Source organism: Aulostomus chinensis, chromosome 13 (genome assembly GCF_037954235.1).
Source record: "Aulostomus chinensis isolate RoL2024-O1b breed Wild chromosome 13, RoL_Achi_v1.0, whole genome shotgun sequence".
Lineage (NCBI taxonomy): Eukaryota > Metazoa > Chordata > Actinopteri > Syngnathiformes > Aulostomidae > Aulostomus > Aulostomus chinensis.
Genome location: NC_141332.1, coordinates 3036063 through 3054522, shown reverse-complemented (window position 1 = coordinate 3054522; position 18460 = coordinate 3036063). Strand labels below are relative to the sequence as shown.

At 42.7% G+C, this 18460-nt stretch overlaps 1 protein-coding gene and 1 long non-coding RNA gene across 3 annotated transcripts; one reads left to right on the top strand and one right to left on the bottom strand.

Annotated features, from left to right (window-relative positions):
* Window positions 1-1741: 1741 nt before the first annotated feature.
* On the bottom strand, window positions 1742-11280 carry LOC147250485 (cilia- and flagella-associated protein 91-like). Of its 2 annotated transcripts, XM_086222482.1 has the most exons (17): window positions 11174-11280; window positions 11021-11103; window positions 8540-8679; window positions 8356-8436; window positions 8162-8218; window positions 7895-8064; window positions 7625-7802; window positions 7089-7246; window positions 6795-6968; window positions 6050-6168; window positions 5857-5970; window positions 5700-5771; window positions 5463-5609; window positions 2803-3024; window positions 2530-2678; window positions 2344-2435; window positions 1742-2162 (listed from the first exon to the last, which is right to left on the bottom strand). In XM_086222482.1, the coding sequence occupies exons 1-17, from the start codon at window positions 11256-11258 to the stop codon at window positions 2071-2073; spliced, it is 2133 nt and encodes a 710-aa protein (XP_086078608.1). In that variant the 5' UTR covers window positions 11259-11280; the 3' UTR covers window positions 1742-2070. The 2 variants fall into 2 exon arrangements, with proteins under 2 accessions (XP_086078608.1, XP_086078609.1); XM_086222483.1 differs by lacking the exons at window positions 1742-2162; window positions 2344-2435; window positions 2530-2678; window positions 2803-3024 and adding an exon at window positions 4713-5128.
* Window positions 5678-17759, top strand: LOC147250484 (uncharacterized). The gene is made up of 3 exons (XR_015118994.1): window positions 5678-5790; window positions 7156-7331; window positions 17623-17759. It is a non-coding gene; the product is annotated as an uncharacterized LOC147250484 (long non-coding RNA).
* Window positions 17760-18460: the final 701 nt, after the last annotated feature.

Sequence of the window (18460 nt, the reverse complement as noted above, 5' to 3'; positions counted from 1 at the left end):
GTCAGACTACAACGTGGCACTGCACTTCCTCAAGGCGCCATCAATGTAAATACCAAGTTGGATGTTGATTGGACAAATGGTTGTTTAGATATTCATGTCACAGACAGGCATGGAGAGATTTCTTGTTTTGATAATTAAAGTGCATATAGCAGCAAATTATGATAGCTGGCGAATTATGATTTGAAAAATGATGTTGTTTTCCTGGTTCACGAGAATCCATCCTGATGGCTCCACATGCAAATTAGCATCACAGGTCAGTCAGAGAACTGGAGGGAAGGTCCGAAGATAAAGCAACACCTTGAATCCCATCATGCCCGTTTTCATCAACACAGCTTTAATTGGCAAAATCACTAAAATGCACCTCATAATGGGATTTGGAAAGCGTCTCCTATCTGCAGTGTTTTGCTGTTCAGCATATAAGAGTTTAATGTTTTGCAGTTTTTGCCTTTTATGTTCAGGCTATATAAATAAGACCTGTGACCCTACTAAAAGCCATAACAATCCCAATATTTTTACTGCCTGATCTAAGGCAGCGGTTTCCAGATTTTTTCACTCATGCCCCCCCCAGTAGCTGGAAATATTTTTTTGGCCCACCTAACCTGGTCCCCAGCTAACTGTATAGACTGTGTATATTCCGTGCTCGAGTCGGGGCTCGAACCCTCAACCCTCTTGCTGTGACGCGAGAGTGCTGACCACAGCACCACTGTGCCGCCTGCGGATGTAGATATGCTAATGGTAAATGGACTCAATTTTATAGAGCGCTTTTCTACCTTAGTGGCGCTCAAAGCGCTTTACAGTGTCGTCTCATTCACCCGTTCACACACACACTCACACACTGATGGTGGAGGCTGCCATGCAAGGCACCAACGTACTCATCAGGAGCAACTACGGGTTCAGTATCTTGCTCAAGGACACTTCCACATGGTCACCGGGGTCGAGGATCGAACCAGCAACCCTTTGGTTGCTAGACGGCCACTCTACCCCTGAGCCATGCCTCCCAGATATGAAATGGAAATAGTGTAACTGCATCTTCCAGGTGCAGATGTGTGACGTGTCCCGCAGGTACGTATAGGTACATGCAGAAGGAGGAGAAAAAGTCACTGTGCAGATGTTCGCTCCAGTACACGAGTGTAGCACAAGGTAGTGCAGCTCTATACATAGAACTCACCCAAGAGCATCTTTGTCTGATCAATCTGAATCTAGTGCTTCAGTAATGTTGATTAGATGTGATCAGATATTGATTTCTTCATTATTTTGGTTCAAACCTTTAGTCTTCCAGTCCCCCCCCCCCACACACACACACACACACACACACACACACTTCACTGTGTTTCCCACAATTTAGGAACCACTGATCGAGGGCATTTCACACACATAAATAAATACATATATATATATATTTTTTTTTTTTTTTTAACAAAAACAATCATCCCATGTGCATAACAACTACATTTATTATGACAGGAAAACCTCCCTTTTCAGCCAAACAGCTTAACCATTTTTTAAACTTTCTTCAAATTTGTGCATAGACAAACCCTGAGAACATTTCAGAAAATTAAAATTTATGATTTGGACACAAATGTCTTAAGAACACCTGTGTTTTAGGTGGCTTCTGGCATATTATTAAAGATCAATCAATATTTTTTGGTCATTCAAACCACATTTTGTTTGATTAGTTGACATAATTTTCTAGAGGGAATTAGCTGATCACTCAAATATAGAAAAACTCACAGCAACCTCAATCCATAGCCCCCAGTCCCCCACCCAAGTCATTTTTCTAAACCCCATTCCAATAACTATGCATATTTACATTGTAAATCTGGCTAAAACCGGTCTGATAAACACTGTGAACATGTTAGTCTGACTGAAATCATAGATTTCAAAGTTGGACTAACATATCTAGATAATGTGGTTAGGACTCAAATTACATCAGCAGGTATCCACTTCAGTCCACCCAAAAGTGACCTGTGTCCAGCGTATGTTCCACTGAACCTGAAAAGACAACAGTCAAGGGAAGTATCATCTATTTTTGTTCTCCTCGTTCCACCGTTGATATCCACATATGATGGATCATTCTAGGACTGCTCGGGCCCCCGGATGGCCTGTGGCCACCTGGATTATACTCCGAGCTGCCTGCAAGTGTCTCCGCTGCTGCTGGTGCACTGGAGAAGAAATGACATGGTTAGATGTGTCAACAAGTCAACTGCTTTTAACTTCAACCGATGCTCAATTTTTTGTTAGAAAGGACATTCACTGATACTGTCAACCATGGCCGGTAAGTGCAGTTGTTTCCTATGAGATAATAATGTGTGAATAGAGTGGAAAAAACAGAAATATCCAAACCTCTTTCCTTGATCCGGATCTTCTCAACCTCAGGGATAAGGAAGCTGTACACCAACTCTGACACAATCTCCTCTGACTGAAGATTGTTCCGGCTGCTCAAACACAGAAAAGAGAATTGTGTTTATTGACCAGGGATTTGTCCTTCTGACTCCAACAACCCAGCACATACATTGACTTGTCCCTTACCTTTCCTCAATGGCATAAGCGATGTCATTGACCTCCTTTGCCATTCTGCGGATCTCCTCTCTGGCCTCCTGGTCAGCTGTCTGCTCCAACGTCTCCAGAATGATGTCCTCCAGATACAAATCCACAGTCTCCTGGTGTATTTGCACCATCTGTGAAACAGTGTGATGAAAATGAGCATATGTTAGCATGCAAAGTACAGCACACTCATTTGACATTATTCAAATCATAATATTCTTTGCAGATTAAAAACCAAGATTTCACATGTGTACATACCTGTCTGAAGATTGCATCTACTTCCCTGCGACTGCAGTCCTCTACTTGTCTCCTTCCGCTCTCCTCAGCCTCTAGGCGGCGACGCTCTCTCTCAGCCAGTAGAATAAAGGCGTGGATCCGGCGTTCATCTTGGAGCCGAATCAGCTCTTTGGACAAGGTGTCAAACAAATATTGAAGCTCAACACCCATCACTCCAGCCTGAAATGCCTCCTCTTGAGAGACCTGGGGGTGATAATAATTTTAATGATTATTATTATATTTTATTTTCAATTATTCTAAATATGTCATTGTTGCTCCGGGTACTCCGGCTTCCTCCCACCATCCAAAGACATGTAAATGGGGACTAGGCTGTTTGGATTCTCTAAATTGACCGTAGGGATTAATGTGAGTGTGAATGGTTGTTCGTCTCTGTATGTTGGCCCTGCGATGGACTGGCAACCTGTCCAGGGTGTACCCCACCTCTCGCCCATTGATGCTTGGATAGGCTCCAGCCCCCCCGTGACCCTTACTAGTAAGGAATAAGCGGAAAATGACGATGGATGGATGTCATTGTTGTCATCATCCTCTGCTTATCCAGGTCCAGGTTGCAGGGGCAGCAGCCTCAGCATGGAAGCCTAGACTGTCTTCTTCTCAGTGACTTCCACCAACTCTTCCAGGGGAATCCCGAGGTGTTCCCAGGCCAGCTGAGAGAAATAATCCCTCCAGCATGACCTGAGTTGGCCCCGAGGTCTCCTTCCGGTCGGACATGCCTGGAAAACCTCCCAAGGGAGGCGTCCAGGAGGCGTCCTCACCAGATGCCTGAGCCACCTCAACGGACTCCTCTAAACATGGAGGAGCAGCAGCTCTACTCTGAGTCCCTCCCAAATGACCGAGCTGCTCACTCTATCTTCAAGGGAGAGCTCAGCCACCCTGCAGAGGAAACTCATTTTGGCCTCATTCACGATCTTGTTCTTTCGGGTCATTACCAAAAGCACCATTGGCGAGGGTTGGAACGTAGATTGAGTGGTAGCACCTTTTGGCTAAGCTCCCTTTTTATCACAACGGACTTGTTTCACTGCAAATGCCGCCCCAATCCGCCGGTCAATCTCCCGCTCCATCCTACCCTCACTTGTGAACAAGACCCTGCAATACTTAAACTCCTCCACCAGAAGCAGGACCTCCCCCCCAACCTGGAGTGGGCAGGCTTTCCAGCTTCTGGCTGAAGACCATGGCCTTAGACTTGGAGGTGCTGATTCTCATCCCTGCGGCTTCACATTTGGCTGCGACCTGTCCCAGCAAGAGCTGGAGGTCGTGGCTTGATAGAGCAAAGAGGACCACATCATCCGCAAAAAGCATAGATGACATCTTCCCGCCACCAAACTCAATCCCCTCCACCAATACCAAGAATATCTGTCCATAAAAGTTATGAACAGAACCGGTGACAAAGGGCAGCCTTGGCAGAGTCCAATCATCACTGGGAACAAGTTTGACTTGCTGCCAGACTCTCAGTCCTCCGGTAGAGAGACTGAATGGCCCTTTGTAAGGGGCTATCCACCCCATACACCCGGAGTACCCCCCACAGGGTGCTCCTGAGAACATGGTCATAAGCCTTCTCCAAATCCACAAAGCACATGTGGGCTGGTTGGTCAAACTCCCATGCCCCTTGCAGAGTTGATCCATAGTTCCACGGCTGGGACGAAAACCACATTACTCCTCCTCAATCTGAGGTTAGACTATCGCCCTGACCCTCCTCTCCAGTACCCTGGCAAAGACCTTTCCAGGGAGGCTGACGAGTGTGAGCCCCCAATAGTTGGAACACACCCTCTGGTCCCCTTTCTTAAAGATGGGGACCACCAGCCCAGTCTGCCACTCCAGAGGCATCGCCCCAATGTCCACACGTGTCAACCAAGACAGCCTTGAGATACTGAGGGCTGATCTCATTCGGAGCTCAGCCCCAAGCACTACCCAACTCTGTTTCCTCCATGGAATTTGTGTAAGTGGGATTGAGGTGTTCCTCAAAGTATTCCTTCCACCATCCAATTATCTCCCAAGTTGACATCAGTAGCCTCCTGTCCCCACTGTAAACTAGGTGACAGACGGTTTGCCAGAACCTTTTCGGAGCCAACCAATAGTCATTCTCCATGGCCTCCCCGAACTCCTCCTACGCCAGAGTTTTTGCCTTGGCGACCACCATGGCCGCACACCTCTTGGTCTGCCGGGACCGGTCGGCTGCGTCTGGAGACCCACAGACCAGCCATGTCCTGTTGGCCTCCTTCTTCAGCCTGACGGCTTCCATCACCTCTGGTGTCCACCAGCGAGTTCGGGGATTACAGCCGCAGCAGCCTCTCTAAATATGTGTTCCAACAAATTAAATCACATTAACTGCATGATTTCAATATGGGTTGGTAAAAGTGGAACTGCATCCAATGGTAGAAATTATGTAAATGGAAATTTCAGGACTGGTTACAATCCTGCAAAAAAAAAAAAATACACTCCAAGTATGAAGTGGCAATATAATCAACCTCAACATGTGGCATGAAAATCCTATATATAATATCAAAAAATTGTTTAAAAAAATGTTTTATCCTCTAATGTTCTATCTTCTATCTTCACTGAGCGTCAAGAGACGGATTTTTGCACCAATTCGCTGCAAAGTGGTGTTTGTGTGTGTGTGTTTTCACCTCATGTCTATGTTTATTTCTCAGATTTTTCAGGGTCATTATGACATCTTTGTTAGCTTTCTGCACATCCTGCTCCTCCTTCTGCAGGGCGTGGAAATTCCTCAGTTCCTTGATGAGGTCCAGATGCTTCTTTTTGCCAGTAAACATCTGTATAACAACACAGACAGATGTGAGCAGATGTGGCAACAAGGTTTAACTTATTTCATGCAAGCAAACACCTCTCTGCAAAGTACAAACCTCATGTTGTTTACTTCTTCCTCGCAGTAGTTTCTGCAACCAGATGACTGCAAGCTCCTTCTCCTCGTCACCCTGAGGAGGAACATGAGAGGTATTTGCATCTCTAATACATGCAGGATTAACAAGTTATGTGGAAGTTATTGAGACATTAACTGACCTTTGCCACTTCCTTCACTTTGGGAGTAACAGTATGAGTAATCTGCTTTTCCTTCTTTGGAAGAGAATCCAAGGAAAACGTCCTCATGTGCTCGTCTCCTATCTTTATTAAGGCCTGTGGACAAACAGATGATAAGCCATGTGTATCTAAAAGCTACATGTCAAGACTTACATACTATCAGCTGCCTCTTTACCTCATATTTCTTGATCACACGTTCTGCCCTGCTCTCATGGGGTGTGGCGATGTTGACTTTATGTTTACTTTTTGCCTGCCTTTTGAGGACTGGTGTATGGAGTTCTGACTCTGGTGAACCTGTTATTGATAACACAAAAAAAAGACACAAAGTTACCAAAAATTTGAAAGCCAAATCAATTGATATAAATTAATAACCATGAAATATAGACCTGGATTAAGCAGGGTCCAAAGTCCTTTCAAGTCAAACCAAACACCAAGTGCAAAATGATGCAAGTCAGCTCTGCTCGCCCACGTGTGCACATACAGCCTAAATTTGCAATTTTTGGACAATCAAACTTCTTTGAATAACTTTTTAGCACACGGGTCCAAAGGTTCCACCTTTGGTTGATTTGGGCAAAATTTTACCAAGAGGCTCAACGGGCCAGAAGACTCAACTAAGCCCTAATTTCATGTTACTTGTACTGAGTGTTGCCAAGACATGCAATATCCTGTTTTGACTGTAACAAGGAAAACAAGGAACTTTAGAACTTTAGATGCTCTGAAACTGAGGTCTGGCTATCAGAAATAGGTCAACATAAACATGTTTTATTCAGTAGTGGAAGTAGTGAAATTAAGACCTCATGAAAGTCAAAGAAGGAGAAAAATTCCCCCTGCTGTGATCGCGGCTCAGCTGTGTGTTGTCACCGCATGTCCTAGTGTGTGCACACAGTAGGAAATCTCTTCAAAAACAATTATATTTATACCTTCACTTTTGTCCAAAAACTGGATTTTTAAGTCCTTGTGGGCATTCCTGTTGGTGGTGATGTCCCTACGTGCTGGACAAGCATATCTCTTAGAAGACTGAGCCACATGGCGTTCAACAATGCCACATCGCTTTAGCTTCTCCTCAAAAGTTACAGCCTCCAGTTTTCTCAGGGCTACAATAAAGACAACAGTGGAAGAGTTATTTATGGAAAGGAATAAGACAAAGCTGTCAATAATACGTTTCTTATCAAAATCTGAATTTTATATCCCAGCAGAGGCAATGTTCCACTTACACCTCAGGTAGTCCTTGTTGATCTTGTCTAACTTTGTTCTCTTCTCTTTCATCTGCTTACAATACAGCCAATCCATTTTCTCTTGTGTGACGTCTTCCTGGGCCTTACCATGCTGCATCAGCAAGTCCCTCCGCACAACAAGATGAATCTCTTGCAACCTGGCCAACACCCACAGCAACACATCCAATTTCAGAAATGTGAGGTTCACAATGAGAGCAGAAGTACCAAGACAAGCTCACAAAGGTAAGACTGAGCCAAAAGCCCATGTCCAACATGTGTACAGATGTGTACAAACATGCCAAACCCTTTGAATGTCTGTGTATAACCCTGGGGAGTCACTTTTGTCCAAAAACTGGATTTTTAAGTCCTTGTGGGCATTGATGTAAAAGAAAATTCTTGAGACAATCTGTAAGTATTCATATATGAGACTGAAACTATGGTTACGGCATTTTGTTTTAAGAGACTTTAGAATGCGGACATTTATTTCAAACTTGTGTCTCTTCTTAAAGGGACAAAAAAGGTGAAGTACCACTCACCTGTGGATTTCTCCCTCTCTGAAAGCCCACTCTTTAGCCTCCATCTCTCCTATCATTCGCTTTCTTTTGTCCAGCTGGCACAGGTCATCAGGCAAAGGAAGGGTAGCCTCCCAAGCCTGTCTGGCACGTGCCCGCTGGATAATTTCTACTTGTGCCAGGCCTGCAGGAAGACCGTGACCTGAGGGAGTAAAGGAGAAGCAATGATGAGCACTACTGCTTTAACAAAGTGCATTCCATCACTGGTCATGATCTGAGGTGTAGACTTTGTACCCCAAGTGAAGGCTGCCAGTGTCAGGAGCTCAGATGTAGATGACCCAGGCTGCACAACGTACTCAGGGTTGTATGGGTCTGTTTGGGCTTCACTCTCCCTGTAGTTGGTCTGGACCCCCTGAGTGACATATTTAGGGAGGTTCTTTCCATCAGGGAATTTAAAAACTTCTCTGAGGAGGAAAAGAGAGAGGATGTGGGTTGTCACTTTTCCAGTATAAACGGAACTATAAAAATGGCCAAAAAGACAGATGAACCCATCTAACTTACTTTGGGAAAGAAAGAATTGGTTTTCGGGGAATATGCCTTGCAAATTGAATGGCAGGGCTGAGAGAAATAGAAGGGATGGAAAACCATGTCAGTGACAATACTTGGTGTCAAAAGCTTAGCAGTAGTGGTCAAAGACACAGTGACTGCTCCACAATTAAATTTGCATTTTATCAACAGCTCCAAAGCATTCAAACCTCGCAAAATATTTCCAATGTTCAGCTGCAGTTATATGGCACTCTTCCGTTTTTGACCTGGGTGGAGCATTTGGACACAACCTGTCAAAAAGATACCCAAGAGTCACAGCACAGCCTGCTCAACGAAGCTCATGTTTGTAAAGCGGGAACCTTGAATTAATGAAATAATTGTCCGTGGTGTTACCCAGTCTGATGTGATGTCTTTTTGCCTCGCCAACGACAGTCCATTAATGTTGGCACTGGGTCAGCAGGGTCCAGCTGAACAGGATATGTTGGGTGGTGGGACAGGTTACTGAACATAGCCCCAAACCTGGGCACTTTTCTCTGTGTAAGGAAATTGCATCTGTGAGTGGAACTTTGATTTGTTACTTTTTTGGGGGAATCATATAAAAAATAATCTTCCCTGTGGTGCCAACTGCCAAAGGTAAAATGTAAATGGGAATTTGAAGATGTTTGCTCCTCTTAAAAAAGGAGATGTTGTCTTCATTGAAAGATAAACATAGTTGTCAGTCCTATTCTGTAAATATGGTTGGTGGTTAGATCAGTTCACCAACAAGTAGTTGTTCTACTATGGATTGTACTGAAGTATTATGGCACAGTTGCTCACTACATGTGGCCAAAAATGACTGTGTCACGGAGTTTGAATTAGAGAGTGCAAACTCCTGAATAGTCGTGAGATGCAGGTTGTTAACTTTAACAGAAAAAAAGGGGTGCAGTCGTCTTCCAGACCATTAAAAGTGAATGGTGACCAATTACAAAAAAACAACAACAACCAAACAAAACTAATGAAACCTTGAAAGGCCTTGATATTGCTCCATCCATCCATCCATCCATCCATCCATCCATCCATCCATCCATCCATCCATTTTCTACCGCCTATCCTGTTAAGGGTCACAGGGCTGGAGCCTATCCCAGTGGCTTTCAGGCGAGAGGCGGGGTTCACCCTGGACAGGTCACCAGTCCATGGCAGGGCCAACACATAGAGACAGACAACCATTCACACTTACAGTCACGCCTACAGTCAATTTAGAGTCTGGATTAACCTGGTCCCCTCTTGATGTCTTTGGACTGTGGGAGGAAGCTGGAGTACCAGAGAGAACCCACACAGGAACAGGGAGAACATGCAGACTCCACACAGAAAGATCCTGTGCTGGAGCTGAGGCTCACAACAGGAACCTGCTGTGAGGCGACAGTGCTGACCACTGCACCACCGTGCTGCCATTTTTTACTGCTCATCTGAAGTATTATAAATATCCTAAAGCCTCGACATGCAAGTTAAACAAATGTCATTGAGGCCGCATTCATAGCTTCACATCAAACCTGTTGTCAGTGACGTTTTTCAGAGTGACTTGACATGTTCCAATCATCCCAGTTCCAATCTCAAACCCTCACAGACTCACAGACATGAACCCTCACAAAATTAACTGACATCACCTGGTAAGTGACTAAGTGGGAGAGGCCTGTAAGGGCTTGAACTGGTACAAAGAGGAATGGGTCAGTGCTCTCATGCTACCATGACAACTAGATGAACAAATCAATGTTTCACAACAAGAATTGCAGAATTATAATCATAAAAGAAACAATATGGCATATATTTGGTATACAGCAGAGGGTAACTATGAAAGTAAGAGATCAGGAGTGAAATCACTTACAAAGATAACACCAAAGGTGCCAGGGATCAACACAAAAATAGTTAAAAAAAAAAATTCAATGGGGAGCAGTCTTACGGTATTTTTTCCCAATAAGTTGCTGGTTTAATGTAGGTCTATAAGAAAACTATTATATTTTATATTTAATGTTTTTAACGCCAGCAAATTTATACATAATAAGTAATAAAAAAACATTGATTGTAAAACTGTTTTTCAGACAATATGTCAGTTACATCCCCCAGTAACCATAAAACACATTTTCCACCTCAGCCTTATCTTTATCAATTCTTTCACTATTCCTAGAAACCCTCTGGTAACCACGGTAACCAATATATCAGGCCACCATGCTATGAATAGTGGGTAATTCCCTTGGGAAAAGTCTGCAAAATGCAAAGTTAGGATAAGGGGACAGTAGGGGCTCAAAATGTCACGCACTTCATGATTTGTCATGGGATAGCCCTCGAGTCCCTGCAGACATCATGGGTACCTGCTTCTAAACCCGAATTGCCAGCTTTGTTAAGTTCCTCATTTTCTGCTGATTTGGTTGATGCCTCTTGGTTAATCACGTGTGCATAGAATTCATGATTACTTTGGGCCCTTTTGGCTGTTTTTTTCTTTCTTTGATTAAAAGTTTGGACATGGTCTTTTATTTTGAAAATTGACTGGCTTCAATATGCCATTCATGAGGGAACTTCCTGTCTGGGTCCATCTGCTCTGTGTAGACTGAACCCCCCCCCCCAGGTTTCCCTCTGAAAGCAGCGCTCTACTGGACATCTTGGATGTACCTAAAATGTGCTGCGGCCCTTATGATGGAGGCTGACACACTGACCAGAATGGTCATTTGGTCACCATACACTGAATTTGTTCGGGAGATTACTGCAATGACATTTGCATGTGGGGGAGGGCAGAAAATGACTGAATTTTCATTTTTGAGCTGTCCATCAACCTGATTAAAAGGTAACGGCAAACAATACAAACAATATTTTGGTTTAAAATAGACATTGTTTTATTCTTACTGTTTGTTCTTTAGATGTAGCCTGATAGGAAGTGGGTCTGGACCTGGCATGGTCAGTCTCTGACAACACAGTGTAAACTCGATCTGTGGAACAACAGTTGCGTGAATGTCAAGTAACCTAGCCACTTTTCGGGTAATTACCAGCGATGCTCACCATCCAAGTGGTCATAAACTGGCTCCCGCATAGACACCATTGTATCTTTGTTTTTAGAGATTGTGTGAGTGACAGACCCGCTCATGTTCCGCGTTGGTGTTTTCAAAAAAAAATTGTACACTCAGAAACTGCGTTCACAGTTCAATGCATTCATATTCAAATTGACTTTACTGTGTCGTTGTAATGCGTCATCAGAATTAAGAGATGACAGAATGACTCAGATGACTGGATAGTTATGTGTGTGTATGTGTGTGTGTGAGTGTGTGTGTGTGTGTGAGTGTGTCTCTGAGTGTGTGTGTGTGTGTGTGTGTGTGTGTGTGTGTGTGTGTGTGTGTGTGTGAAATCACAGTCACGTCAGCTTTCACACCTACTTTATAGTTGGGTGCAGCGAACGTCATGTGGTCAGAATAGAAAAGCTGCATGAATTACGTTTTTACTGAGGTCTTATTCTGTCCCCTACAAAGCTTTAATCACACACTGACATTTCATTTGGACCTTTTTTTAGCTTTTTTTTTGTTTTTATGCCACATTTATACAGAAGTTATGTTATCAACCTACTCATCTTCCACTCCTAAAACTTCTGAAATTGCATCCACACCTTTCTTGTACACTGTTGCCCCTGTAAAAAGGCCTTTTGAAAGGGCCCTAAAAAGTCAGATCAAAGTGATATGAGTGAATTGATTCAAAGTGAATTAAGGGATTCAAATCAGAACCCAGACATATATCAAAGAGACATTTAAAACGAAAAGAGAATAAAAACACACCAACTATGTTCTTCTGCTCCTATAGTTGAATGTTGAAGGTTTGCCGTGTTTTAACTCTGACACTAGTCAGCCGCATGTCATCCAGGAAAGGCCTTAAATGCTTTATTGGTTTCTGCGTGATGTCTACCCCCATTCTTATTTCATTCCAGCTTGATGTTGTGTTGGTACTTAGACTTGGTCAATATGATTTTATGTCCCCTTACGCAAATCTAGCTGTACAATAATGTCGGGCTGCATGGTGACAAATTTCATACAATTCACAACAGAACACATTCTTGCAGCTTTGCCCAGATATCCATTACACAAAAGCACATTTGTTCTGTGATAGGATGTCGAGAATAATCATTTGTGAGTTTAGACAAGTCGCTTTACCCCTGCAGGCACTATTGAGCTCCTATGTCACGTCAGCAAGGCCAAAGACATCAAGAGTCATAATAACTGGTGCATGATCGGACACGGATGTAATGATGTTGAAAGTACACTCATCTCGTTCAAAGTAAATCCTTCATGTTTGTGATTTTAGCCCCCTTGTTGGGCTTGAAAATGCTAAATCAGCAGTGTATAAATGGATGAAAGCTGTAGTGTAAATATGGAAAACAGTTCAAGAAGTGCAAACAGAAGGCAGGGTCTTTGCTGTCAGATCATCAGTGTGTTTGTCCTGCTGAGGGTCTTTGGTGGACTGCAACATATCACACGTTGGTGGGTGCTCTCCTGGGGCTCACACACATGCCTCATTATTCCATGTTCATACTGTGCTGTGCAGCACAGAGAACACATTGGCATGTGCATATACACACACACACACACACAAACACACACACACACACACACACACACACACACACACACACACACACACACACACACACTCACTGATATTCCTTATATGAAGTCCACTAAATGCCTCTTCCTGTTTTCTTTATCTCTGTGTGCAACAAAGCTGAGGTCATCGATCTCCCTGTCAAACACAAACTTTATTTCTGAAGTACACTTGGCAAAATGACGTGTGTGGGTTTCAGCTGGGTCAACTTATTGTCATTGAAAGGATAATTAATGAACTAATGGCAGTGCAATGACCTGAAATTCACAGGTTTTTTGTCCACTCAGAGGTGATGTCCCCCCCCCTCTCTCTCTCTCTCTCTCTCTCTCTCTCTATCTATCTATCTATCCATCTATCTGTCTATCTATCTATACATCTATCATCTATCTATCATCTATCTATCTATCTATCTATCTATCTATCTATCTATCTATCTATCTATCTATCTATCTATCTATCTATCATCTATCTATCTATCCATCTGTCTATCTATCTATCCATCTATCATCTATCTATCATCTATCTATCTATCTATCTATCTATCTATCTATCTATCTCTCACCATTCTCAAGACCAATCAACGTGGTGTCTTACTTTCAGAATGAGGCCAAGTGTTCTGGCAACTAGAAAAAGGCTCTGAAGACAGACAGGCACACACACACACACACACACACACACACACACACACACACACACACACACACACACACACGCATACAGAGAGAGAGTCACTGGATGTGCTTATGAATTGAAAGCAGAGGACCTTAAGGACAAGAAAGCCACCGTATCCTATTTGCAAGGTAAATGCAGCCTCGTTACACGGAGAAGCATGAAAAGCAGTGCCGTTGTGGCACATCACATGAAAAGACTCCATTGTTCTGTCGCTACATGAAGACACTCTGTCTCTCCATTGTGGAAATAATAAAGCAGAGAACTCTTGTTCTGTGAGCCTTTCATTTGAACAAAAGACAAACAGTGTCTGATTCACTATCTTATTCATATGAGCCTGTCGCCCCATTCCGCAGGAAGAGAAAGAGCAGAGAAGCGGGAGAACGAAACCCGTCACCTGCTGAAATAGGTGACACGGCTTTGAACTAATCAGGTAGAAGGAATTGTGTGAATTATATGGGATGTGCACTTCCTTGTTATTTCAACATTATTTTAGTGCTGTACTGGTGATTATCCACATTACAGGTCGGTGTTTCTGCCTCTCCTAAGAGTGCCGCAGTAATAATGGCACTTCCATACTCCAACTACAGAGACAGCTGGTGACTTGACTCCGAAGTTTTCTGCACTTTTGTACATGAGTTGTTGACATGTTGTTGAGTTTGTCAACAAAATCTGATCCCCTGCAGCCCTTCTCCTCTATGCATGCAGGTCTTTCAGGAAAAACAGGCATCATCGCACAATGACAAAATGTGTGGCAAAATATGTCATGGATATGGTGATGTCACCACTAAAAATAACGTCTTATTTAATAATTTCTACATAAAAACTTGCAGTGAAAGAGTTTCTTATCATCTCCAAGACTAGTAATAAAGCCACACAGTACTGATAACTTCATGCTTGCTGTGTGGAACAGTTAAAACTTTTCTATGACCCACTAGTTACCTTTTTCACTTTTCCCTAGGTGTGAAGAGATGCTGTCTGGAGTTAAGTGTCCTCCTTGATCTTTCTCTGAGTCCTGGTTGTGACCTTTGACCTCCCTTAATGATTAATAGGACTGGCTGAGTTCGAGTCAGTCAGCAGACAAGGCACCCACACTGAGAAACCAAACCAAAAAGATTAAAAAAAAATCTGAATTTGAAATTGAAGTCAGCAGGGTGGAAGCCTATACCACTTAGTCTCATCAGAATAAAGGTCATGAGGAATAAGGCCTTTAGCACTTTAATATCTCTGGTCCCAGTGTGTCATTGTCGTCGTCATGAAAGCTCCCTTGCTCAATTTGGAGTCATACTCTTATTCTTCCTGGTTCTTGTGATACAACTGCCATGGAAAAGCTCTATTTGCCTTTCTATGAAAACACAAATATGCAGCACAGAGTGATTCATTTGATTTTATGTTGAAAGTTTATCTTCATCATCACATGCTGTCTTAAATACTGTAGCACTGCTCAGCAGACCCAGAAGAAATGACATTATTCATTGTCGACTCCTCATCTCTTAATTCATTCATCACCGTCCAAGTATATGACGCACAACACCAGGTCTTGAACATGGTGGAACACTGGCTGTGGGGGGAGCCATGACTCATGGTGGGGGTGCAGTTGGATCAAGGTGCTGCTGAAGATAGTGGCTTATTGCTGTCATGTTATGACAGAATATTCTGCGGTCTGTATTATTAACTTTCATGAAGAGCGCAATGTTAAATTCAGGCAATGAGAGCTATCCAGTTCCTCCGCAACCCTCAGATCCAGCAGGAAGTGGTGAAACTGACATGCACTTGCTCAGCGGCGGACTACCGTTGGTATACGGTAAGGCTGCTGACTGCTGAGGTAGCAGGTGGCTGCTGATAAAGCTATGGTTATCATGCTGGCATGTGAGAAAGAAAACTAGGATCAAGTGGTTGGATGCGACTTCGGGATACAGTGCTTCAAGTAAACTGATGACACAGTAGTTTAATCTCTCAAGCCAAGTAAGAACTCCTTCATTAATTTTTCTTCTGGAAAATTAACGACTGTAATATTGTTTCAACAAGTCTGCCTTAAAACCAAAAGAACAAAGACCAAAAAGTGTATCATATCTCTCCAGTTCAGTATCAAAACTTTCTTCTTCTCTGTGAATGAATCAGTTCTCAAATACTGCCGTTGGCTTATGAAGCACTGAATGGTTTCTGACCAATATACCTTCAGATCTTCTGCTCTATTATGAACCATCAGACCTCTAAGGTCTGCTTTCTGTCCCCAGAGTCAAAACATAATATGGAGAACCAGCTTTTAGTTTCATGTTCCTCCTGTCTGGAACAAACTCCCAGAGCCCTGCAGGTCTGCTGAAACGTGCAGTTCTTTCTATTAAGGCTGAAGACTTCTATTCCCCAACTCCTATGAAATCAAATTTGAGCACATTGGATCATATTTTTGTTCTCCTACAGTAGTGTATTTGTGTTTCTCAGTTTTTAGCTTGTGGCTTCTCTAAGTTTGTGCTCCATTTAAATGTTAAATTATGTGACCTTTACGTTTTGTCTTGTCTTTTTAACCCGTTTAATGTAAACCACTTTAACAGTTTTGTTGTTCAAATGTGCTTGGCAAAATAACCTTGCTTTGCGTTGCCATTTACAGAGGGAAACAGACAAGGACTTAACATATATACACACACACAAACACACACACACACACACAAAGTTGGAAGCGTTAAATTCCGTATTTATTGTGAAAAACAAGTTAAGCAAAGACCACTCCATTTCACAATGTTGAGAGACTTATTTGTGTTTCTGTTGTGTAAAGTCAGGCCACTAAACCCATGACACATATCATCAGTGGGCGATGCAAGGGTGCAAGTTCACATTTTTGCAGGATGATGGATGCTATCAGATTTCTGCTGTTAACTTTTCACAGCACTCTCTCTAAAGATGAAGTGAAAACTACAGTGTGGCTTGACGCCTGATCAGACGGCCAAAATGTTGACAAAAATTGTTGGACTGTTTGTGCTGTAGTTGGATGCATCCTGTGTACTCCTGGAAGTTGTATGCTCATCTGTTGTCTGCAGTGGTTCAGTTATATTAATCTTTGAAGAGTACTGAGGCAGCACAACACATTGATGCGATGAGAGACGTTTTAATGTCAGATCCCTCCTTGGGCCATTGTACATTCCTCCACCGAGTTTGGTGAAGACTGGCATCACAGTTTATGCGAAATCCCACTGATTGACAAACAGTTAATGTACGTTCACAGATAAATGCCGTGGAGAACCACGTTAGCAGATACGTTACACCCATGGAAGAACATTTTAGCCACAGAGACAGGGACAGAAACAAAGTAATAATGTAGTCCTGGCACTGGATCCTATCTAATAACCATAGATGCACACAGAGTGGAGACCTCCACTCTTCTACTTCATGTAAATATCCTACTGAAACCATCATGTGGGTCTGTGAATATATCTTTAAGTATGAGAAATATGCCTGATTTTTTTTCATTAAAAAAAGGTCCGAGTAATATTTCTTGAGGAATTTATAACTTGGAAGTTCAAGTGTATGACTCTCTCTATATATTGTTTTTCACTACAGCTGAATTTCCAATAAAGATGCTCTCAAGGACACTGTTTTAGCTTTATTGTAAAACAGACAACAAGGAAAGCGGCTAGAAAGCTGCCCATTAACAAAACACATTAACCAACCACAGCTCTGTACTCAAGAATTCTAATTTTAAAACTGCAATTTTGTCTCTTTTCTGCATATCTCTACACATTGCAGAGTAACAAGTTCTGTATGTGTGTTTTTTGGTTTTCTTCCACCAGTTGACCTGACTGATGTGAAACATAGATGCAGTCCCATTCAGTGTTGAATTTGACGTTGTCCAAACTAATTTTTCCCATGTTTTGTCAATGCCAGCTTTTACAGTACACCAGGAGTTCCATTCGCCTCTTTTGCATGATCCTGCTGACAGACGTACTCTGATAAAAACCGAAAGTGTAGCAGGGGTTGATTTAGCCCAAGTAAGACTTGTTTGGCAAGAGTCTGATCAGATCAACTGGAATGACCTGAGCTTTAAGCTAAATGACATTTGTCTATGACACGTTTCAATCTTATCAATTACTTTACAAGGCAGAATGTTTCTCCACTGGTGTCCCCCAGCCATATTAGGGCAGCTCCATTCATTCTACTGTACTTGTTAATGTTAACTAGATGTTTTCTCTCCTCTGAGTCAGTTTTGTCCCTGTGACCGAAGAGTTCACTCTCACTGACACAGATGGACAACAGAGAGATGCTCCGGACAAGCTGCCGTGTGTTCTCCAACCTGCCCTTTGGTTCATCCTCTCACCCGGCCAACTGTCATGTGTGTCACTGTGTGTGTGTGTGTGTGTGTGTGTGTGTGTGTGTGTGTGTGTGTGTGTGTGTGTGTGTGTGTGTGTGAGAGAGAGAGAGGCAGCTGCTGTAGGCCCTCCATACATCATTTACCCCATGTCACATAAACCATGTGGTCTATAATAAATGACATTTTGAGGGCCCACATTTCTTTCCTAAATTCAAATTGATTTTTTCTGAAATTATTTTGTTGATGTTTTTCTGAATTGTGTGTTTTCAAATCTGTCAAATTTCTGCACATTATGCAATGACAATGGGGTTGAATAGTGGCTGAATAAATTCAATTAACAATTTATAATGAAATATGTGCATGAAATGAATTGAAATATATTAACTTAGTAACTTTGAAAGGAGCAACACTAACCTTTTCAACTATGAAGTGAATTTAATGTGTGTGTGTGTGTGTGTGTGTGTGTGTGTGTGTGTGTGTGTGTGTGTGTGTGTGTGTGTGTGTGTGTGGCAGGACAGGCATCTTCAGGATATAGGATAATAGCCTGACACTCGGACTGAAGGGCATTTTGTTTCACTTCATTATTGAATCTGACCAGGCTCCCATTTCAGCTTTTTTTGGAAATAATCGTCGCTGAAATGTTAACCACTCACAGCATTTAAAGTCACTGTCAAGCCACACTGGTCAGTTGGTGTGAACCAAGAGGAAATGTCGGGGAGAAAATTCAAACG